This window comes from Podarcis vaucheri (assembly GCF_965113315.1).
Source record: "Podarcis vaucheri genome assembly, chromosome: 6".
In the NCBI taxonomy this organism is placed as follows: Eukaryota; Metazoa; Chordata; class Lepidosauria; order Squamata; family Lacertidae; genus Podarcis; species Podarcis vaucheri.
Window position 1 is genome coordinate 75,048,047 of NC_138764.1, and position 24,480 is coordinate 75,072,526.

Sequence of the window (24,480 nt, forward strand, 5' to 3'; positions counted from 1 at the left end):
TGTAAGAGGATTCAGACAAGTTAATGGGAAAGGATCCAATAAGCTTCATGTTAATTTTAATATTCCTGACTTTCAAGAGTAGAAATTAGTCTAAGATTTCATCATCTGCATATGCAGAAAACCCAATTCACAACATTCCAGCATATTTTTAGAGTGACCAAGAAACAGAATCCAGAAAGAAACTATATAAACGAAGGCGCTGGGCTAGATACAGGAGCAGACTTGCTTCTCAACGCTGGGTCAGTAGAAGCAGCAGTGGTGTGTGGTCAATGGACTAGGGGGACTAGGCTAAATGTTCTTGGTATATTAGACTATTAAAACCTAGTGCCACCTTCCCAAAGTCCAGGAAGCTTCTGCCCGGCTTAGGGAGGGAGGTGTGATGCTCAGATGAGGTGCAGAGCCCTCCAGCCACCTTCTCAAAGCCTGCCCAGCTTTGGGAATGAGGCAGCAGGGCTCCAGCATCCTGTCAGAGGCCTGGTGCTTCCATTCCAAAGCCCAGGAAGCTTCTGCCCAGATTAAGGAGGGAGGTGTGATGCCCACACGTGGGGCATCAGGACATCGACCTCCTGAATCGGCCTCACATACTGGGGCCTCTGGCCCTAACTGCCCCCTATGAAAAGAATTCACTGCACGCCACTGAGAAGCAGGGTACATTTTCAGCCCCTTCTCCAATGGTATTCATGTGCATTTCTTATACAAGTGAATTGCTGCCCACAAGGCACACATGTAGAAAGTATGCAGTATACAATTCCTTCGAAAGCACACACCAATCATCATGACAGGCATTATGCCAGTTATTAATAATAGTGCTTTTAGAGAAGAATTATAGTAGCAAGCTCCATTAACAGAAACAGGAAGATATAATAGTCTGCTAGAACTGGACTATATGCACTGCAACCAGTTTCCAAAATTCATGAGCCATCCCATGAGTGGCCTGTCACTAAAACTTAATACATAATTTTATCATCTTTCTTGGAAAGACCCAAGCAGCTTTCATTACATTTCCAGTGGTTTCCCATCAAGGTATTGATAAGTAAAACACTGGATTTTGATGGATCTTGATCATTTTCTGATAACTCTGGAGGATTTACTAGCTAACATGGCTGGAAGTTCTGTGAAAAGAGCCTTTCCCAACCTGGTGCCCTCCAGGTGTTGTTGGACTCCAACTCTAAACAGCCCCAGCTAAACAGCAACCAATGGTCAGGAATGATATGAATTGTTATCTAGAACAGGCCTATCCAACTCTCAAGAGACTGCGATCTACTCCCAGTATAAAAAAACTGGGACACCCCCACGATTGACCAGTAGATCACGGTCGACCTGTTGTACATGCCTGATCTAGAACACTGGGAAGAAGGCTCCTGTAGTGGATCTCTAAAATCTGGAGTATCTCATGCTGAAGACATGGTTACTCACACATGTCATCTCACTAGCTGGTAGTGATGAGTCAGTTGGGAAGGCAACATGAACACAAACGGGGGGGACGGACCCAGGACAAATCTGACCAACCACAAATCTATGTGAAGGCACCTTGCAATGGTGATGGCAATGAACAATACATTCTTTACCACTAAAACTTCTGTTCAATGCCATTTAGTAAGCTTCACCTTCTAATACTTCAAATACCTGCATCCTAAACCATATACAGCATTAAAGGACTAGCAGGCCTTTGTTCTGATCCTGTAAGGCTCTTCTCGTGTTCCTGTAACTGTTTTCCCAATACCATCTTGAGGAATCCATGGCACAGGAAAAGCTTGCATCCAGCCTTGACAAATCTAGGAGTAGCAGGTATTTTGAGACTTTTTAGAATCCTTTTGAAATGCTAAGTCTCTTTTCTTGATTGCATATAACGGCAACTGCAGAAACATCCCTGAAATAGTTGTTGATGCAGCTAGATCTGTGATGTTATGGAAATTAAAAATGCCCTGTGTTTTGCCAGCTAGCAAATGACTGTGAAATGTCATGGGGGGAAGGGAGAGATTTTAGCTCCATCCTCCATCATTCTCCCCATCCCTTCAACTCAGCTCTATCCTGCCCTCAACACAACCTAGAACTCTTACCAGGACTCTCTTCTTTATGCCCATCCAATACGTTCTGATTCTCATTCTCTTTATCCCCTGCCCTTTTGTTGCATCTCTCTGGCACTCCCACCACCACCCTTGGCTTTCTCCCCTGAACTATTCCCTTGAATCCCTTCTCCTCTCCAGCAGAATGTTGGTGCTCTAATCTTCCCTCCCCACTCAAATGCAGTGCTTTACATTTCCTCCATGGTGACACCACACATACTGTATATAAACCATGCTCCTTCCTGCATAACCATATCCTGGTTTCTGTTTCTTTACCCTAAGTGTGATGGAATGTTGCATGCTTGCTTTTAAGATTTAGTCTAACAGACAGATAAACATGTCCCCTAACTGATTAATATCCCATCTTATATCATCTTAATTTCTGGGAATGTGAAGTCTCCTTGTGAACTGGGAGGGGGGAGAGGAGAAAGAAAGAAAAATGTTTTCACACCTTTTTTCTGAAGTCCAAATTTGATAAGGATGTATACACAAAGGGATTAAGGCAAGTGACAAATTTTACTTCAAACTCCTTCTCTGGCCCTTGCATGGCAACAGAGAGACTGTGCAACTTGTATGTTTAAACCGTCAAAGAGTTGTTCATGACAAATTTCCTGTAGCTAAAATGAAAACTGCCCTAATCATCAACCCTGTGATCAGACACTAGTGCATGTAGAGCATCTGACTTGTACTTTACTTTTTGGCTAATAACTTTGTTTTTTAAAGTTAAATAAGCATTTCCTTAAATTCAGTTGCATTTATCTTTAGGTTCAAGAGACTGCACCGCCACCTATAGGAATGTTGCTTGCTACTGATTGCCTTCATGCCTGATAATGAGCTATGGGCTAGAAGTGGTTAAAGCGTTGGACTAGGACCTTAATATCATTTGTCACATGGTGGACTTACTCAAAATATAAAATGTAAGTTACAAAATTTAAAAATTTAAAAGGCGATTAAAAATTAATATATATTTTTAATGTATTAATTAATATTTATAAGAGCTACAACAAAACGCATATCAAACAAAATTAGAGGGGGGGGACTCTTACACATTAAATGGGGCTGAAAACATTATTTATACTTTACACCAAACGCTTTTCAAGAGCATTGGTTGCACGTTTCATTTGCCAAAGTGTGAGTGCGGCCAGTTGCAGTCCTTGGTTCAACGCTTGTTGGAACTTGTGCTCGCCCTACCTTAAGTACATCCTGACTAGATGGGTAAACAAATGATGATGCTGGCCCTGACGGGTGTAAGGAGGTCACAGTCGCTTCTTCACTTTCATAGTCCACCAACAGCATATAAGTTAAGCAACATACTTTATTGTATTCACAGGTCACATACCCAGTTATCTCAGTCATATCCAGAGATTTTGTACCTCCTTCACTGTCAAACTTCTCACTCTCATTGCTAAAGGAGTACACACTGGTCACAATTTCTGTTGGACTGGATGTAGCAATGAAATCCTTGTGTTCCCCTGATCACTTTCACTCTTTCAAAGCGTCTTTCAGGAACATATCTTCTTTTCTGTACTCCTCATTTGTTGAAAATAAGAACTGGATGTTATCTCAGCAGCAGTTAAGCAGTTCCGGCTGTGTCATAATTTTGTTTGATATGTATTTTGTTGTGCTTCATGAAATAAAGTACTAACAAGAATTCTTTCAAAGCGTTAATTCTATCATGCAATAGCAAGCTATCACTCAGCTTTGGAACACATTTTTAAAATAAAAGCCTGACTAGCTTTTTAGACACCTTTCAATTAAATAACTTTATAACGAAATGCCTGAAGCAACTAATATTATGGTTGTGGCCTTGTTTATTCTGTTATATTTTTCTTTGAGAAGACCCATTTATCCTAAATAGAACCCAATAAGGCAGACATGTATTAACATTATTTTTTTTTTGTAATGTGATCCCATTGATATCCCAGGATGAAATTATGCAGGTAGCTCTTAGAAATAAATACTGTACAATTTTTTTGGAATTTTAAAATCATATTAATTTTTTAATCACTTTAAAATTTTGTAACTTAAATTTAAAATTTAGAGTAAGTTCATCATGTGACATATATTAAGGCCTATGAAGTTCTGAAGAGATTGGTGTTTTAGGTCTTGACATATCTCAATCTTGGGCTGAGCTTTTAAGGTTTTTGTGTAGGTCTGGGAAGGCCAAAATTGTCAAATTTTTGAAATTTCAAATCCTCATAACTCAAAAATGGGATGAGATAAAAAATTAAAATTCATTCAACAAGTGTACAAAATATTAAGAAAATTAGATGACATGAGATTGAAAAGTTGGATCACTTGATATGGAATGATCCCTGGGGATGTCTCTACAGTATCCCCAGGCAGGATGTTCTAATCGCCTAACATAGAAGCAAGAAAACAAAAAGGCTGCAGCTTTTAGAGATTAACTGGTTTATTATGGCATGAGCTTTCATTCAATTAGATGAAGATTTGGGAGATTTATTCTAATGTTAAGCTAAATACTACCTTTCAGTCCTATGCTGCCTAGTCACTTTGGAACCATGTTAGAAGATGGTTGTCTTGTGGACAAGTTTAACAACTCCTTCATCCTCAAGTTACTGAAATCCCTTATAAGCTTATACTTTTTCCAACAGACATTTTAGATTAGACCTTACCAGACCTTTTCTCTCAACCCCTGGATGGTAAATTGCATAGCCATAAGCTTTCCAGATTAGGCAGGGACACCTATAAATGGATTAGAAAGTGAAACACGGATGCCTAATCTTGGCTCAATTAAGAACTCTTAAAAACTTAAGACTACTGAGAAACGTCAGAAGACACCAAATGCGATTGTTCAAGTATTCGAAAGCAATGAATTATTGGATGCATTTTATATCAGAGATTTAAAACCTATACTTGCTTCTAGTTTGCTTCCCAGTGTAGCTGAAGGTATCAAGTTTAATTTTATAGCCTTAAGTGGATCTGGCACAGGCTACCTTAAGGGGTATCTGTCACACCTCAACTGTTTGAGCAAAAACAAAAGAACTTGTGATTTTAAGTGTTAAGAGCATATCAATTATGTAAAGTGATTTTCTTAATATCGGAAGAGCCAAACACAGCAATGACAGAGAATGTGGAACATTTTTTTCAGATACAAGGACAATTCTTCTTTTCCCTACTGATTTGCCTCAGAGTTCAAGGAATGAATTGGGTTCACTTAGGATGTAAGTCACATTTTTGGCATCTAATTGGAATAACTGTTTGTGCCAGGCATAGTGGATCAAAACAGATACAGAAGCAATCAGTGTTATTAACTGCATCACAGATAATAATTAGTCCAATGTGCACATAGGAGAATTTTAAAGAAGAAAAAAGAATGTCCAAATGAATCAGTATTGGACTTAAGGAACCCATCTCCTGATGGATCAGACCAAAGGCCTATCTTGGCCAGCACTGTGCTTCCCACATTAGGCATCCAGATACTCAGGGGAAGACCACAAGCAGGACATAAGGGCAATAGTTCTTTTCCATGGTTAGTCCCTAGCAACTGATATTCAGATGTCTGCTGGCTCTGTGCAGGCTGCTTGTAGCCGCTATGACTAGTAGCTTTATTGTAAATGAATTGGTCTAATTCCCTTTTAAAAGATTGGTTTTTCCTACAATCCTACAATCCCACTGTCAGGGGAAAAGCCACTAGGTCGGGCTAGAAAATGATGATATGTAAGGTAGACCCATTATGCAGTCACCTTTCTGAGAGATATCAGGGGAGAATAAAAATGAGACTGTCAGGTGCAATCCATGATGCTAATCACAGCCTAATTCCAAAACTAGTCAAGCATATAGAGCAGGTAAAGAGACTTTATTATTCCTCTTGGGCATATCCAATAGATGCCCAAGATGGTCACAGGAAAATAAATACAAATACGTTGCAGCAGCAACACTGGTCGCGCTCCTGAAGGAAAATGTATTGTCTGTTCACAGGCTGCCTGAGAGGTATGCATACATAAAGACAGAAATGAAAGGAAGGAGTAGGCAGGTTTGAGGGTGGAAAACAAAATTTCACACATTTTTTGATAGGTGTGAATTTTTAGGTATCAGTCCCACATTCATGCCATGTGTTTTGTCCTAGTTCCATGGTGCTACCAATCAAAATTCTAGGAGTCTGGTGACTATAGACTCCCTGGGAATTTCTCAGCCCTCATAGTGGGCTTGGGGAAGTGCCTTTAGGGCTATGGCAATTAGTTCCCAAAAAGGTAAATCACCTATGGTCCACCAGGAAGGAAAAACTTCAGCCCTTTGAAAGTATGACCTTAGTTCACATGGACCCTTCAAAATAGAGCAAAGAGCTAGCCATTTTACCATGATGTACAGTGGGCAGCTCACAAAGTAGCTTCAAACAGCAGGGGGAAACCAACAGGCTATATGTTCATACTTAGGCGTTTCCCACTTCTAAGTTCCAAACCTGCAGGTCTCTGTTGTTCAAGCATGTTAGGGTAAACAGATCACTATAAATCAGAAGCTCCCAAAGGTCAACTGCTCTTTTGTTTGTACTCAATGAACTTTTCATATAAGGGTTCAGCTTGGTAGGAAATCTCTGCTCCACACAACTCTCTAGGAAATATTCTTTGTCTTATCTGTCAGGGGAATCACCTGACAGCACTAACTGTGCCCAATACTCTTTCCCAGTGCTTCTTTTCTGGGGGGACATGGGGGGACATACACCCCTAAACATTTTGTGAATCTAAGTTTGGCCTTATTGAGGAGCAGTATTTCTATATGAATAGGAAAGTGAGAGTACCCCTAAACATTTTTAAAGGGGAAAAACTGCTCTTTCCCCCTCTCCCCCTCAAGACATTTGGAGTAGCCTATGGCACTGATACTCCATTTCTTAACAGAAACAAATATGAACAGAAGTTCATGCCTATAGGCAACACAACTCCTGAAAGAAGTAGAACTAGAAGAAAAGCAGCTGCTTGTGGAGGTTCGGACAGGCCTCAACACTTGCTTTAAGAGCCTGGAGTATTTCTATCTACCAAGAAAAGGTGAAAAGCTATGGTGGGCAGACACTGCAAGGGGTATCCTGCTTACCTGATACATGTACATGCTGAAATTAATGCCATTGGACAGATGGATGGTTATGGATTTGTTCCCTGTATTCATGCTGGGGAATCATAGCAAGCTTGATCTGTAAATCCATGGCTCTGCCAGGCCGAGGGGAGAACAGCAACTAAATCCAGAGATGAAGGGTAGAGGCAGCCTAAGTTCCATGTCCTGCTGCAGACCCTGGTGCCTGAGGTTCAAACCAGCAGGAAGTTGCTTCTTGCAGAATCTGTCTGTCCGGGAGGAGGAGGAGAACTGGGCACTGGAATAGTGTCAGCGAAGCCCTTGTCAAGAGGAGGCATTTGGAGCTCACGGAAATTCCCCATCTGCTGCCTGTGCTAATCACATCCCTTTTCAAGATCCAGGGGAGGCAGCAGTGCGACTTGGTAAGGGAGGCAAAAATGCTACAAGCAGAAGCTGGGAGCCGGGAGAGCCAGCAGCCTCCCCCAGAGGATCTCACAGATGCACAAAGTCCCTTTGCAATGACCTAGTTTGCTCTGCATTGCTTGCATGTTCCCTATACAGAACGTCGGAGGGAGAGGAATTGAAGCAAGAGCAGAGAGTAAATCCGCATAGCCCCTTAATCCAAGCGGCTGCAGAGCCCGAGAGGCGTAACCCTCCCTTGGCTGACCTGGCATGCTCTCTGCCCAGCTGCTCAACATGGATGAGTGCAGACACCAGAGCTGTGGCTCTCAATCCAAGACGTGGGCATTGAGCATGTGAGGCCACAAAGGGGCGTGTGCCTGAAAATCAGCTACGGCAGAGCCCATTTAGGGCCATGGTACCTTTTGACCAGCTTGGAATTTATTGGATCTGGCTGACCCAACTGGAAATTTGCCAAGGGCAGAAGGTCACTCAGCTCAGTGAGGAAGCAGAAAGACCAAAATGTGTCAAGGCCAGAAGGTGCTCATACTGGGCTTATAAGCAGCCTGTCTGGCTGAGTGCTTAGCTCTCCCTCCCTTGCCAAGCTCTTGCAGACTGCTGTCGCTGCTCAGCTGAATGTGAAGTACCCTGGGGTTGGTAGTACTATAATGCAAGAAATATTTTAGTTTCTTTCCCCCTTCTAAAAATACAGGTCCTCCCCCTTCTCACTACAAGCCAGAAAGCGAGCTGTCATACCCTTGGCTAGGCTCTGCAGCATGCTGCAGGGCCTAGCATCTCAGTTTGGGGTTCATGGTTGACCTGCTAAATAATCACCTCAGAACATGGCTGCCAAGGTTAATCCCAACCCTGGGCTCTCTTCTGTTCTGAGAGATATGCACATGAGACTCAGAGCCTTGGACACACAATATTAGTAACAGCCACTCGCACTGTTTTCAAATAATCTTGTCTGCATTTCACTGAAGGTAAACTCAACCATCCCCACTACACACACACACTCAATCATCTGCATGAAACAAGGAGACAGTGACTACATTTAGGATTGGCTTATTATCCTCCTGCCTGGAAGCTGCCAAGTGCTACAGTGTCATGCCTACCAATTTTCTTCAGTAAGAATGCTAAGACCACAGGTAGCCAAACACAATGCTCTCCAGATGTTGGTAGACTACAACACTCATCAACCCTCACCACTGGCCATGCTGACTGGGACTGATGGGAATTATAGTTGAACAACTTCAGGAGGGTATCACATTGTCTGCACTTGCTTTAGACAATAAAAGTCCACGTCAGTTAATGTTGGACTTTGTGCAAAATCTTTGTAATGCTTTAAAACTGCAGCTGTTCCTAGTGGCAAGGAACCTTCACTGCACTCTTTTTGGTGCCTGCTAAAAACATTTTCGTTTAGGCAAACCTATCCAATATGTAAAATGTTGACATGCACTTTAACCTGGCTTTTAAGCATATACCGTAATTGAATTGATTTTTTTTTTTGAATGTTTTAAATAGTTGTTTTTAACTATTTTCTTTACTGATAATTCTTACTGTAAACCACTTGGAGGTTTTATTGCAATCTAGCTGTGAAATAAACAAACATAAATAAACCCAGGTATATGGATTACTTTTGATTCAAGCCAATGTCAAACTTTGGCTTGGATTTTATGCATCCTTTGAGTAAAATTATAATGTGTGTGGGGAAGGGTAGAATACTTACTCACATCTCATTGAGAGACAGATAGTGGTGTGCCCAGAATTCAGGAGCAGCTTAGTGCACCATTGTATGACTCAAATACTTGCAAAAAAAATTCCACTTTCTGATTTTGTATGAATGACTTCTAGATTCAGCTCCAGGAGGAGTAACGTGGGAAGCAGACCAAATATATCCCCTTTGAAGTCTTCTAAGCACTGAAGTTTAAATAATAAATATATGGGAGACACCCATTATGGTGCCCGGATTTCAACTACCAGCTAATGGGGTAGGCAATGAAAAGGCCATGGCCCCAGAGACCTGCTCTGTGCAAGATCTGCCTTTCTGAGGTGAATTTCACAACCTCCACCTGTTTGACAGTATACAGTCCTCCTCCACTGCCGACAGCGGCAAAGGTGGAGGAGGAGGAGGAGGAAGGAGAAGCCCAAAAGGGCTGCTTTCAGGCTGCTTGTTCCTCCTCCTCCACTGACAGCCACCAACAGCTGCCAACAGGGACCCTCAATCGAGTATAAACTGAGTGGGACTTTGTCAGCATAAAAAATGTGTTCCACCCACAGCATCTTTGGTTGGGTAAGGTATGCCTTTTCCTAGGCTGTTACAGTAAACATCGAAAATTACTGTGCTAGATGATGTAATAGCACAATAGTTACCCATTATTGGAGTATTTCCGCAGCCTAGAAGTCTGCAAGATTTATGATAAAACAAGGTATTAAGGACAGGGCTTTCTGTCTTCTCTTACCTTTTAAGTACCGTGTGAAGCTGGATTGAGCAAACTATTTTCTCTGGCCTCATCCCTCCATGGTCTGGATCATGGGTGCACATGAGCACCCACGCCCACAATTTCCAGCATCTGCGCAAACGTGTTTTCCAGTGTCTGTGTCAATGCGATTTGTGGCACTGCACTGTGCCGGTTTAGTGCAATGCGCGGGGACTCGTTGAGCGGGCGGCTTGGTTCGGGGGCAGCTCGTGAACTGGTAAAACAACCCCCGTGGGCTGCTTGTGGCCCATGGGCCTTAGGTTGCCAACCCCTGGTTTAGATAATCTGCTTCCTTTAGGTGTACCTGCAGCTGGCTTGCCACCACCATCTCAATCACCTTGCTCAGGAAAGGAATACTAGAGAGGGGACAGTAATTTTCTAAGACCTCTTGATCCAGGGAGGCCATCTTTAAGACAGAGGCATTAACCACACCCTGGAACTGTATTACACATATTTTTCCCTATGACAAATATTGTCATATGTATGTATGTTGTTCCTTTGCAAAAGAACTTGAATGCCTTCCTTCAAGCTTCCAAGTATAAACACTGTATCTTTTCCCTATATAAACTGTCTTCCAAGTGTAAATCTGTATTTAATGCCCTTGATATAATATGAATCAACTGTAAATGGTGTGAGCAAGGAATAAATGTTTGGGTTTGAAAAGAATGCACGAAAGAAGCAATGAATGATGTTGATAAGATACAATGCTCATACTTGGAATTGTGACTGGAGGCATCCGAGTTCTCTTATAAACGAAGAACACACATAGTATGTTATTATGTGTGTAACTAACTTATTAAAACGCATAACAGAATGGAACAGTTTGGGAGAAAATAAACAGGCAAAGGCATGATTAAGCTGTTCCTGCAGCATTGTAAATGAACACCTCCGATTCCACCTGAATCCGGGGGGGGGGGGGGGTGTGGAAGCTAGCATAAATAAAACATTACCCTGGGCACCAGCTATGGGTCTTCCCTAGATTTCAGCACCACCTGCTGGTACTACCATGCCACAACACTGTACCAAACCTGTTCAGCTTCCCCTCAGTTATCAGGGATGGATTTTCATGAGAATAAACACTCTATAGCATCACAGTATTAATGTTAGAGTACCTGTAGAAAAAATGCTAATTATGAATTTGCACAGAATACAATTATTGTGTCAAAAAGGTTTATTAAAACTTTCATGAGTTTAGGTACTTGTGCTAAGGGCACACACAAAGTCCATGCTGGGAAGAGTTTGTAGCACTGCTTTTGACAATCTGTTTATAAACATACTGCAAAAAGATGGTAAATTCTTCATATCCTACAGTGCTATGTGCTAGCTTAGAACTTCACATTTGGCTCTCCCTCACGTAAAAGGTAGTAATACAGGTAACTCGCATCTTACACAAGGGTTATGCTCCTGGTCATTTAGTGTATAAGCAAAATTGTGTAAAGCCAGAGCAACCTCTTGAAACCTCAAAAAACATTGCTGCGCTTACCAATGAGGAACAAATGCAGCTCTTAGTCTCCCTCCTCCTCTTCTTTGCTGATTGATGCTTTGGGAGATTATGTGCGGATGAGAAAAAGTGCTTGGATGTGGTTTGGAACCACAGGTGGGTTGCGTGGGCTCATCTAATGTTGCTACTGGTGGTTTCTTCATCAGGAACATTGTGATTGGCAACTGCCACTGTTGTTTCTTGGGTCTGTCAAGCATTTCCTTTTACAGTCTCATAGTGTCTGTAATGTCACGGATGATCTTGAGGCTGCATTCCATGGAGGCATCAAACTCTGGAATCAGATCATTTGCGTGCTTTGTTACTTGAAAGAGTTTATAAAATTCAGGTGGGTAGTTTATAAAATCCAGGTGAGACTCTCTCAGTTCCTTCCAGTCCAGAAATTATGGGAAAGTCATCCAGGCCTTTTCGTTGGATTGCCAAACCACAGGAAGGAGACCTGTACAGCAAGCATGGCTTTATTAAGTGTCCAGCCACTTTGCCAGAGAGCAGCACAGTCACTGGATCTTTTGCAAGCCAGGGACTTGTTTTTCAGCTTTGGCAATCTAAGTCACCTCAGGCATTTTCTTCCAGAACAGCCCCATCTTGTTGCACTGAAGACTTGCATTGAAGATATACCTTGTCATACATCAGCATCTTTAGTTGCACGTGGTATGTTTTTGCAGCCTCTTGTCTGCAGCTGCAGTTTCCCCAGTCATTTGGACATTCATGAGGTTGAAGTGGACCTTAAAGCTGTTATGCCAAACTGGGCTGGCTTTCCACAACTGTGGTGGAAGGTTTGAAGCGGTCATAGAGGCTGAGAGCCTTTTGGAGTAAGATGCTGCCCTCCACAGGAACACATTTACAGTTCATGTCTTCCAGCCACAAGTTAAGTGGCTTCTCTGTCTTCACCAAGGCCTTATCCCACACCTGGCTGATCACCTTTGCAGTTAGTGATGTGCTTGCTGCCACAAATCTCCTTCTCATGCACCTTGATGGCACAGGGGCTAGACTTGTTCTGTCCATATTTGCATGCCGCAACACACACAGGCATGCCATCCTTCAAACAGTCCAGCACAACCACTTTCTCTTTCAGCATGGGAGCCACCCTCTGCTTCTTTGGTTTCTCAGTAAAGGTAAAGGTAAAGGGACCCCTGACCATAAGGTCCAGTCGTGACCAACTCTGGGGTTGCGGTGCTCATATCGCTTTATTGGCCGAGGGAGCTGGCGTACAGCTTCCGGGTCATGTGGCCAGCATGACTAAGCCGCTTCTGGCGAACCAGAGCAGCGCACGGAAACGCCATTTACCTTCCTGCCGGAGCGGTACCTATTTATCTACTTGCACTTTGACGTGCTTTCAAACTGCTAGGTTGGCAGGAGCAGGGACCGAGCAACAGGAGCTCAGTAGCTGATGACAATGATACCTTGTGTTTGGGGGCTGTTCTGCAGTCTGCAACTCTCTCCAAGTACCTCCTCCACACTCCAACCTCCCCCAATGTCTTTCCAAACTCCTCCACAAGTCTCTCTGGCCTCCTCCAATCTCTCTTCAACCACCTCCCAAACTCTCTGCTATCTCCTCCACTCTCTCTCCACACTCCAATTACTCTCTCAACCACTCTCCCAAAGACTGACGGATTGCTGGCCATTTTTTCCTCATTCTGCCTCCTCCCACCCCCATGCACAAAATTTATTTAATTATTTAATGGTGTTTAGCATAAAGCTGTACTCAAGTACAGTATAATAAGCATAAGATGCAAGTTACCTGTACTTCATTTAATTAGTTACAGAGTAACCTTCACTACATGTACATACACATCATGCCCCATCCAACAGGTAGCACACTGCTGCATCAAATTCCATGAAAGCTGAGTTAGGAGGGAATCACAGAATTGTAGAGTTGGATCATTTAGTCGAATCCCCTGCAATGCAGGACTATGCAGCTGTCCCAAACAAGGATTGAACCTGCAACCTTGGCATTATCAGCATAACGCTCTAAACAACTGAGCTATACAAGCTGACTTAGGAAGAAATGAGAACCAGAATTAAAAGGACTATGAAGATCAGAGGAAATCTGTTATTGGCACACTACTAGTTAAGGTGTTAGAAATTAATTAGAACAACTCTGGAAATAAAACTGCAAACAATTATGACTGAACAGTTCCTTTCCTTGGAATTTAGCCTGGGGCACTGAGGCAGTCTCTAGTTTTAAATAAATAGCTACAAAAAAGACCAACATTCAGTTGCTAAATGTAGTATTTTACATGTGGCAGCTGGCCAATTCCCCAAGAACCAGATTTTATGTTCCTTACACAAGCTTTCAGAACAGCCTTCCTGGACATGTGGAGAGATTAAGCTCCATCGTAATCAGACATGGGTGCAGTTATGGCCATTTGTGGCCTAGGCCTATAATTCCTGAGCCCCACAAATCCTGCTTGGAACTGCCTGCAATCATGATAGATAGACATATGAAATTATGACTGTATACATAAAGTTACTACAGCATGTATAACCATGTCTAGTTTTTCTCCAGCAAACGATCAGCTGGAAAAGTAGCTGTATTGAGCTCTTCCAAATTGTAAACCTACTCATTCACAGAGAACTGCAACCCCCTCCAGAAGAGGCAACCCACCTGCTCCTAGGCTGACTGGCTCATCCATTATCAGCTCCCATCGTATCTTAATTACACTTAAGCTTTTTCTACCTCATCTAGCACACCACCAACTTCAAGCATCAGCTCAGAGAATCCAGACACACCTGGATCCGAGGACAAGGATAAAAAGAGTTAGGCATCACTGATATGTCACCTCTGGTTCCCTTATGTTCTTACCCACAAGTTTCATATGGATGTTAAATTTCTTAGAAGGCAAGATTGGACTCTTATTACATCCAACAAGATGAATTTCAGTGGAGCCAACTGCTGGTCTTATAGCACTATCTCCTAGTCAGAGCAAAACCACTGCAGAGTTGTGCCAGTCAGTCCAGAAAGACACTGTTGTCAATGCTATTGAAATATTGGGAGCAAGAAAGTATTAACACTGAGAAAGTGATTGCTGCAATTAAAGCTGGAAGGGGCCTCAAAGATCACCTAGTCCAACACCTTGCTAAAGCAGAAAATGTCGTATTATATAGTACCTGCTATAAGCAGCTATGCAGTTAATTTAGAAGGGAATTAGAAAAGGTTTCAAAACTCCATCCCTGGCAAGTGCCTACAGTGATGAGAAACCAATGCATTATGCATTACATTCCTGTCCAACTTTAGCCATATCCTCTCAAATTAGACTAAGAAAGCCATGCCCGCTGTCCTGGCATGCTAGTATCTTTGCCCATGACTTTTCCTGCTGTTGCCATCTTTTAGTTTCAACAAAATCTGTGTATTTATCTTACCTGAGGTAAAGCAGAGTTCAGTTGCCTCTGCAGCTGGTCTCTCTCATGCACGGTCTCCTGTAGCCGGCCCTGCGTCACAGACAGAGTCTCACGTGTTTCCCGAAGAGTCTCTAGCAGCTTGTCTCTCTCATCAAGCATATTCACCATCAGCTGTTCAAAGTTGGCATCAGAATCAGAGCCCGGCTGTGACCCCAAGGGGTCACTCTCGCTGATGGTAGGCATTACCTCACACATCATGGCAATACTTGGCAAATGCCCCGCGTTACAGTAAGATCAGAGACTGGCAGGGAATTCCTCCTCAGGGTGCCTCTTAAGGCTCTATAAACAGTAAGCTAAGGTCACATGGTTACTGTAGCCAACTGCAGGTTGTGGCAACTGTCAAATGCAGGCTGCATGGTAAGGTCCGTAAACCCTCCATTCCTCTTTGCAAACAGCTGAAGTTTACATTACATCTATCAATGTCTGAAAAGGTCATCAGAGCATTTTTAACATCAAATACATAAAGTAATTAAGACCAGCAAGACCCCAGGACTGAAGGGTAATCCTGTGAGGGTTGTTCCAGATAACTCTGGCATATATTCCTGAGACCCCTCCAGTGATGGTCACCAGCCATGGCAGAGCTCTATGTCATTCAGAAAATAGGATGTCCCCTTTCAACACACATATACACACACATTTGCTGCCTTGAAAGGTTTAGAAGTATTAGGAAGTCCATGAAATATTTCATTTTCCTTGATATCGTTAGCAGGAAGTCAGCTTGGACAGATCAGCCAATGGCTTGTGAAGTCTTGAGTGGCATCAGAGCAGACTGATCACTCTCCAAGCAAGGTTACGCCTTTGCCAAATACCTGTCGTACTTCCCTCTTGATCTAGAATCTGTGGAGAAAGAACATTTATTCATTAGAAAAGTGTCCATCTATTGCTTTGCAACTTTTTTCCTCTCAATAACTTAATTAGTATATTGCCTTTTTTATTTCCATGAGATAATCCAAAAGAGGGTGTTTTTACAGCAAGCTCTACACCACAGGTTTCAATTAACTTGTTTACCATCTGTTTCTTGTTACCACCCTTAATTTAGACATGATATTTCTATGTATAGATTCTAGATGCCATGAACCACTTCCCCTCATTTCAATTGTTTTTATCTTGTTTGAGGTTCCATTTCCTCAGCCCATTTTTATAAGGTTGTGTCTTGGAGTTAAGTATCACGTTCACTAGCATCATTCCACATTTCCAAAGAAGAATACTGTATTCATTTTTTCTATTTTCTATCTTAGTTATTGGCCTTTCTGTATGTCCAGATAACAGGTACAATAAAAAGCAGTAATGTTTATTATTTATTGAGCACTTATAGTAAGTAGGTATGATACAAGCTGAATAAAAATACAAGGACCTGCCACAAAGCTTAATTCAAATAAACAGAAAAGAAAAAAAGTGGAGGGGTAAAAATAATAAAGTCAAGATACACTATATCAATTAAAATGTTCTTGTAAGAATCAATGAGATACAGATGATCATGCTTTGATATATAATACACCGGAGGTACAAGGACTAGCTAATGAATGGACAGGAAACTGATGTAAACAAAAGAAAATGGAAAGCTTTTTTTTAAAGGAGAAAGAACCAGAAATATGCAAAAACAGAGAGGACAGAGATAATAATAATAGTAGTAACAACAACAACAACAACAACAACAACAACAACAACAACAACAATAATTTTGTATTTATACCCTACCATTCTGGGGAAATGAAGGAATAAAGGTATAATAATTTGTTTAAAGCATTTCTATGCCATATTTATGGCTTAATAGAAACTCTATCAGCCAGCTCTACAAAGGTAGAAACTGAGAAAGCATTATTTCACATTCCTGCTAGATGAGCCTATTAGCAATAAGGACCCTCCAGATTATAAGAGAGTGGGCAGATTCATGTTAGGAGACTTTTAGATATCCTCTTCCTAAACTGTATGGGGCTTTAAAGAGAATAACCAGCACAGAAACACATCAGTAACCAGTGCAGATAACACAACTCAACCATATGCCCCAATCACAGACTCAGGTATGTGGTGCTTCTGCTGTGTGTAGGTGCTCATATATCCACATATGTAGACACACACATGCCTGTGGACTAAGCAGACTTTTGTCCTTTCCAATTCTATGATTTAGTAATTCCTGCGCTAGCAACTTCAGGCACTATTACATGAGTGCAATGAATTGTTTTAGAGTCAAACTAAAATCAGTAACAAGCTAAGAAATCAGTTATCCTTTAAGGAATTATTATCCACACAAAAAGGAAGGAGTTGCAAGGAGAATCTAACCATAAATTTGATGAAAAATACACTCAAGGGGAAAATTTATCACATTGTTAGAGTCATTCAAGCTGAAACAGTTCTGCTTCTGTTACAAGAAGATAAATGTCAAGCATTTCTGGGAAGAGGTTTCTCAGCACCACTTTGCCCGGAAAGAGGGTACTAGATGCCACCAACAGAAGACAATATACATTCTCAGAAAGAAAAAAGCAGTCTGCAATTTATTAGTATGTAAATATAGATTCAAACGCCAAGCTTTACTGAAGAGGATGTTACTGAATGCTAGAGCTGCATGAAGACCCTGATCAGCTCAAGTTCTTGTGGCCTTCATATTTGACATAGCAGAATGTTGGAGATAGCACCATCACTGACACAGCATTTTTGTGTCATTTCTTCCAGGGACTGAAGTCAGTATGCTTCAATGACATACTTTTCTGCTGATGGAGAGAAAGTATTGAAGAGAAAAGGAAGCAATATTTATTTACAAAGAGATTTGTATCTCACTATTATAATGCAAAATCTTTACTCAGGATGATTTACTATCCTTAAAACAATAATCTAACAAACACACACAATACACGTAACAGTATAAAGGAAACCAGGGACAGGCTCAGCAAATAAACTAGTGCCTGGCAAAACAAAAGTCTTCTGGAATAAAAGTTTCCACTGCCTGGCAAACAATGGCAAGAGGGGACCTGAATCTGTTCCAGTACCACCAGAGTAGGTTTGGGAGGTTTTTGTGGGGGGTGGGAGTGGGGGTGGGGAGATAGAGGGGAAATTCCACCATGTGAGCAGAAGTTTTTCTACAAACACTGTTATTGTGAAGGATACAACCCTTAATTTCACAGAGTATGCTTTCCTAATCATAAGTTATAACAGGAACATTTTCATGAACCATGCTGCCTGCCTCTTAAACCTTAACCATGTTTCATTCTTGAATGAGTGAGCCATGCCTTAACTACTAAAGCTGGGGTAGCCAACATGGACGCGATGGCAACTTTGATAACTTTCCCTGTTCACAGAAAGCCACACATAAATGGCCTACAATAAGCAAAAAAAAAAACAACCCAAAAATAATATGCAGTCATCACCAGTCCACTAATGAATACCCAGATGAACAGGTGAGTTTTATCCAGGCACCAAAATGCCAGTAAAACTGCTGCCAGGCATACCTCTTGGGAGAGGGTGTTCCCAAGTCAGGGTACTATCCCCAATATTCCTGTAACCTCCATGTATATGCCATTCCACCAAGAAGGATGCTGTAAATACAGTATTATTTGTTACCTTGCCTTTCAATCAAATAATTATCAAGGCACCTTAACAGTTCAAATGTTTGAAATTTGACACAATGAAGATGGGGTGTTTCACTTATTAAAACAGTGCACATTACTTGTGACAAAAAAGAATGGGGTTATAAGTATTGGTCAAGAATATTTTCAGTTTTAACTCTTCCTTGGATACAATGGTTCAGATTCAAGCCAGATTCAAGTCAGATCCAATGACATGAAATGCATTTCAGCTATGAGCTGCACAATTTGTAACCACAAAGAGGCTGAAATATAGAAACTGATTTCATTTTGTTCTCTTTGCATCACACATTCAGAATAAATAATTATGACAGCAGCAGACCAAGAATGCAAACCTCAAGACTTCTCATCTTGTCCTGGAATAGAAACTAGAGCTAGCTTGCATTCTTGGATGTTTAGGACAGAGCAGACCTCACTTTAACTCCAGAATACCTGGTTAGGAAGTAAAGCAGGCAATTTTCTTCTCTTTTTCCCCTTTTTGTTTACTTGTTTTCACCAAACCTCCTAACATTCTGCATCTCTACTGCCCTCACCCATAGACTAAAATTATAGATCCACATAATTGGTCCAACTTTTGATCCCTTTAGACTTTCCGCACTCCCCACAGCAGAAATCAGAAATGTCTAGAAAAATAATAATAGTGAATTCCAACACATACCATTTACTTTTTTAAAGCCATTCACACAACTGTCTGGTTTTCAGTAAGATCTTTATTATACCATTGATTTTAGTGGGTTTGTGCAAATTAAATAAATAAATAAATAAAAGAAATACTTTATTTATACCCTGCCCATCTGGCTGGTTACAGGTAGGTAGCCGTGTTGGTCTGCCATAGTCGAAACAAAATAAAATAAATAAAATAAAATAATTCCTTCCAGTTGCACCTTAGAGACCAACTAAGTTAGTTATTGGTATGAGCTTTCGTGTGCATGCACACTTCTTCAGGTACTCTAGGTGGCTTCCAATACATATAAAAACATAAAATGTCAAACATTAAAAACTTCCCTATATAGGGCTGCCTTCAGATGTTTTCTAAAAGTCAGATAGTTCTTTATCTCCTTGACATCCAATTAGAAGGTGTTCCACAGGGAGGGAGATACTGTGTAAAGTGCTAGCACCTTCAGAACCTTCAATGTGAACATTCTCTCCACCCTAACCTGCAAAATAGGAGAGACTCTAGAAATAATTTCTTCTGTATAAGATAATGAAATGACAGTTAGTGGAAGAAGATCCTTCTCTGGCCAATAATCCTGTACCATAATTTTCTATAGGGGAGAAAGGCCAGCTGAGTGTTTTAAATGTGTAAATCAACAAGTAATCAGCTAGCATATTATGTCCCATCTCTCTGATATAGAGGAGTCAAAAGGAAACAGGTTACTGGATCCAATTTTTACCTAGACCCCATGGGAAAGTGTGTGCTCACATGTGAAGATAATTCTACACTGGAGGGTTCTTCTCAGTTGAGCTGTCACTTTTCCTGAAAGTATGAGTAACAGCTCAGGATGACATAAGCAGCAATGGAAAGAGCTGAGGGGCTCAGTTGTACTGCGCCAAAGGAGGAAGCAAAGAAGAGCTCAAACTATTTTACATCCAGATTCAGGTAGGTAGCTGTGTTGGTCTGGCGCAGTCAAAATAAATAAAAAAATTGTCCAGTAGCACCTTAGGTAAAGGTACCCCTGACCGTTAGGTCCAGTCGTAGACTATGGGGTTGAGCGCTCATCTCACTCTATAGGCCGAGGGAGCCGGTGTTTGTCCGCAGACAGCTTCCGGGTCATGTGGCCAGCATGATTACGCCACTTCTGGCGAACCAGAGCAGTGCACGGAAACGCCGTTTACCTTCCCTATTTATCTACTTGCACTTGACGTGCTTTCAAACATCCACATGAAAGCTTATACCCAGAACAAACTTATTTTATATCCAGCGCACTTTGAATACTTCAGCAAAGCTCACATTCATATGCTCAATTAAAACATAATTCAGTGACACACACACAGAGCATCAGAAAAAGGAAACTATATCTTTCAGTTGCTTTTTCAGAAAGCCATATGCTTCAAGCAATCTTGTAGAAATACTATTTCCTAAAGAAAAAGAGAATAATCATAACAGTTGTTCCATAGCCAAGTAATTCCAAAAATACAGCACTGTATATACCACTGGTGTTATAAATGTTTATTTATATATGCACTTAAAACAACTGACTAGAGTAAAATGTGATACACATGTTGTTTTTAAGATCAGCTTTCTGCAAATGATAAAAAGGGACTAAAAAAAGACCAATCCTAGCCCCTGCCAGATGGCTGATGGACATGGCAGTGTGGTGCAGCCGCCACCACATCCACAGTTCTGTTGCTCATGCCAGCCAGGGTGGAAGGCAGGGAAACTTATGCCAGCTGTGTTTTGGGCTGGGTGAAATGAGCCCTCTGCCCCATCCTCCACCACAAGTGCAAAAGATTGGGGATTTGAATTGCAGCTCAAGTAAAAAATCTCTCCAGTGATAAAAACAACCACCACTTACTTCCCAAGCTATAGGAATAGGAGAAACAGTTTCACCAGACAGCAAAGCATATACTGTTGTCTAATTTAAGGTAGAGTCATTAAGATACAGCATTCTCTGGCAATATTCCAACAACAGGTAAACAAAGAACTTCCCAGTCCCAACTCTGACTTCACTCATTGGCTAAAAACACTGACAGACAGGAGCTGCCAGTCTGGCTCATTTAACAAAAACAGCACATTATACTTCATTATTTTTTTCTAGAAGGACTAGAAACTTAAATTTAGAAAAAAGAAAGCTCAGAGCCTGGGGACCCGTCCTGGGGCACCAATTAAGGCCAAAGCAGGAATTGGGTTGGCAACCCCTGTCCTAATTGACAAGCCTCCACAAACTTTAGAATCATAAAGTTTTAGAGTTGGAAGGTACCCCAGGGTCATCTAGTCCAACCCCCTGCAATGCACTTTAATCAGGAAGTAGTACAAATAAAGAGTGGAAGCAATGAAATAAACTGAAATAGCAGAATTCAACAATGGCAATTCATGGTTCATAGGTTTATGTTTCAAATGTTAACAGTCTCAGTTAACAATGTACAGTATACAAATAACTTTGGGTGGCCATCAGCTATAGGGAGGTCTAATTCTACACATACCTATAAATCCACCACTGGCAATATGGCTCTTATAGGGTTACAATAAATCTTTACATTGTGTGTGTCTCTGGTCTAAACAATGCTTCAGCAGTCAAGCTAAACATTTTGTCTCTTTTGACTTGCAAGCCTGAGAAAGTATTCTGTATTGGGGTGAACCAATGAAAAGTGGAAGTACCACTTGGTAATGAGTGAGGGTTACATATAAAAAATCATTTACAAGCAAGCTTCCAAGCTGAAGACTACAGTTTCAAAGATTTACTGATTAAATAATGTCAGAACTACCAAGGACCACTGATAAATGATAGGATGCTGCAGAGCCCAAGCTGCTGCTTTTCTGGCTACTCCAGCCAAAGGAAAGATCAATGTTCTAATCAAAACTCAACATTCTACCATGGATTCTGGATAGGAAGCCACAAGCTGCAGCTCAGAGACTACAAAGCAAATGCACAGCTTTAAATGGGGGCAAGCCTTCCTTATTTCAGAAATGAGAAGTGGTGCCAGCACTTATTTACCATTCACCTTTCAGACATCAAAGCAGAAGGAGCTCCCAGTGTCATGCAAGTGCCAATATATCAGTGAGTAATTATCAGTATCACTGTGGAAATGGAGCAGCTCTGCAGCTAAAGCAGTCACTGCTTTCTCAACACACAATTCTTCCTCTGCATTACTGAGATCATGACAAGTGCTAATTTATTCAGAGTCACCAGCACTGAGCAGCACTAAAGCTTTGATGAAACAAATAATTATGCCTTGCTCTTCATCAGTTGCAAGCTTTAACATATCACGCCCCCTGCCTTAGCACCCAAGTCACAGTGGGGAGTGATTTCACCTCTAGATCACAGACAAGAAAACTGTTCTTGAGAAGGAGGGGTGCGGCCGCCCATTCTATTTGGAAAATGAAAAAGCCAGCATCAGTAAGAGCATTTGCCACCAGCTGCCTCTTTCTGTATCAATAGCACACATTGGTCTGCAATGACTGCAACAATTTAGCAGCTACTCAGCCTCAAAATATGAACCTATTTTCCATGGAACTCACAAAATGCCAAAGCAAGCCAGAGAAACCAAACAAAGAGCTGAAAATTCAAAAAGCATCATTATAAAAACATGCAGATAATATCTCACTCAAATTCCTGTTCTAAGGCAGGCTATACGTATTGGGTGGCATTCATCTAATCCACTATCAGTGGTAATTCTGCACAAGAACTTTTGCTTGTGCAATGGGGTTTTACCTTACTCTCCTCACCTTACTCTCCTCCTCCTACACCCCTCTCAGAATTGGCAGGGGGGCAAAGGAGAACCCTGAGAACAGCACATTGGGGAGAGAGGGATCGTCTTCCACAATACTCTCACACACAGATAGAACATTTGTCATAACACAGCACTGAATTCCATCTTTTATTTCTAACTTAACCCATCAACCATGCCTTGCCAATTACATGACTTTTTAAACAAGTGCTGGCATATTTTAGCCAGACAGACCAGGACACAGATTTTCAGATAGGCTGAAAAGGCCAAACATAGCCTGTTTTATCAACCACCAAGACTGACATGAAATTGCACCAGAAATGGTTCATGTGTAACCTTCAGGTATAGTAAAGGTGTCATAGAAAGCGAAAGACACCGAATCTGTCTCTACAGGCCTTCCCCAGAACTAAACCAAGTAAAGAAGGGACATGTCCCAGCTGCACTGAAAGACAGGCAAATGTGTCTCTCTGCTGTCAATTAACATAAATGTCTATCTAAGTGTGCCAGCAGGCTTCTCAGACTAGAAGGGAAAGCCCTGCCAGCTGGATACTAGCAGTTAGCATGTGACAAAACATCAAGAGGCAAAAATAAGCAGGCACATTGAAATTTTTGAGATGGAGACCTTGAGGAAGGGATTACATGGGCATTCCAGAAGACAATCTGCATGCCTATATACAGGATTTTTTCATTGTAGGAGGCATCCCACTCTATTGTAGATTGTAAAGACAACTCTTTGGCAAAACAGCAGATCCACCCCAACTACATTTTCCTGTGGCTACAAATGGGAACATATGCATATAACTGGGGAAGGGTTTGGAAAAGGGGGAATGTGTGAAAGTCCCTATACAACCCCTCATAATCTGCTTTAAAATGTAGGCAAGTGTCAGGGGATGATTAGCTGCTTGTGCTTAAAATAGTGCCCCTTCAGAGTTTGTGCGACCCCACAAACCTCTGTGTGTGACAGAGCTCCTCAGACATGTCTGCTCTAGTCACTTGTAGAGTCCGACAGTGGCTGTCTGCGGAAGCGCTTCCAGCAAAGAAGTTCCTTAACGGAAACGCGTCTCCTGGACTCACGACGTGACAGCTTCCGGCGAAGCATAGGTCTCCCTGCAGTTGCTTCTGACACCTCCCCGCTATTTTCGCTCGAAGTGTCTCTCACCCCTTTCTCTCCCCTTCTGCTTCCTGCCTGGGCTGCTGCGTCTCTCTCAGCATTACTGAGATCCTCCTCCAGAGACCCCGCGCTCCCCCTGCTGGTCCCTGCTTTGGCTGTTGACTCTCTCCCAGTCTCTGGGAGCCCTACCACTTCCCTTTCCTCCGATGTCAGTTCCCTGACATCCACCTCCCCTCCAGGGCCCCCCTCTCCCCCGCCCCTACTCTCTCCTCTGGGCGGTGAGGAGCTGAAACCCCTAAAAGAATCCTCTTCATCTTCCGACGTCTCGAACATTTCCCTCCATCGGTCTTCGTTCCGACTCGCTGAATCCTCCTCCACCTCGGAATCAGCGAACCCCTCCAACTCTTCTTCTTCGTCGGTGGTGGCGAAGTATTCCCTCCGGAACCTCGCCACTGGCTGGGGTTTCCGAGGGAATCTCTGATGAAAAGTTTCAATCAAAACCTCGTCATCTACATCCTCTGCCCTGACCCAG

The 24,480-nt window shown here is 42.0% G+C and overlaps 1 protein-coding gene across 7 annotated transcripts in view; it reads right to left on the minus strand.

The window, feature by feature from the left end:
- PPFIA4 (PTPRF interacting protein alpha 4) overlaps positions 1-24,480 on the minus strand; it is a 122,143-nt gene that overhangs the window by 62,418 nt on the left and 35,245 nt on the right. For 6 of the 7 annotated variants that reach the window (XM_082227482.1, XM_082227480.1, XM_082227479.1 and 3 more), the window contains exon 2: positions 14,832-15,707. In XM_082227482.1, coding sequence (XP_082083608.1) covers positions 14,832-15,068 — 237 coding nt within the window. In that variant the 5' untranslated portion in view covers positions 15,069-15,707. Of the gene's footprint in view, positions 1-7,115; positions 7,378-14,831; positions 15,708-24,480 lie in introns of those variants that run through there. The other variant, XM_082227481.1, reaches the window with a different exon arrangement.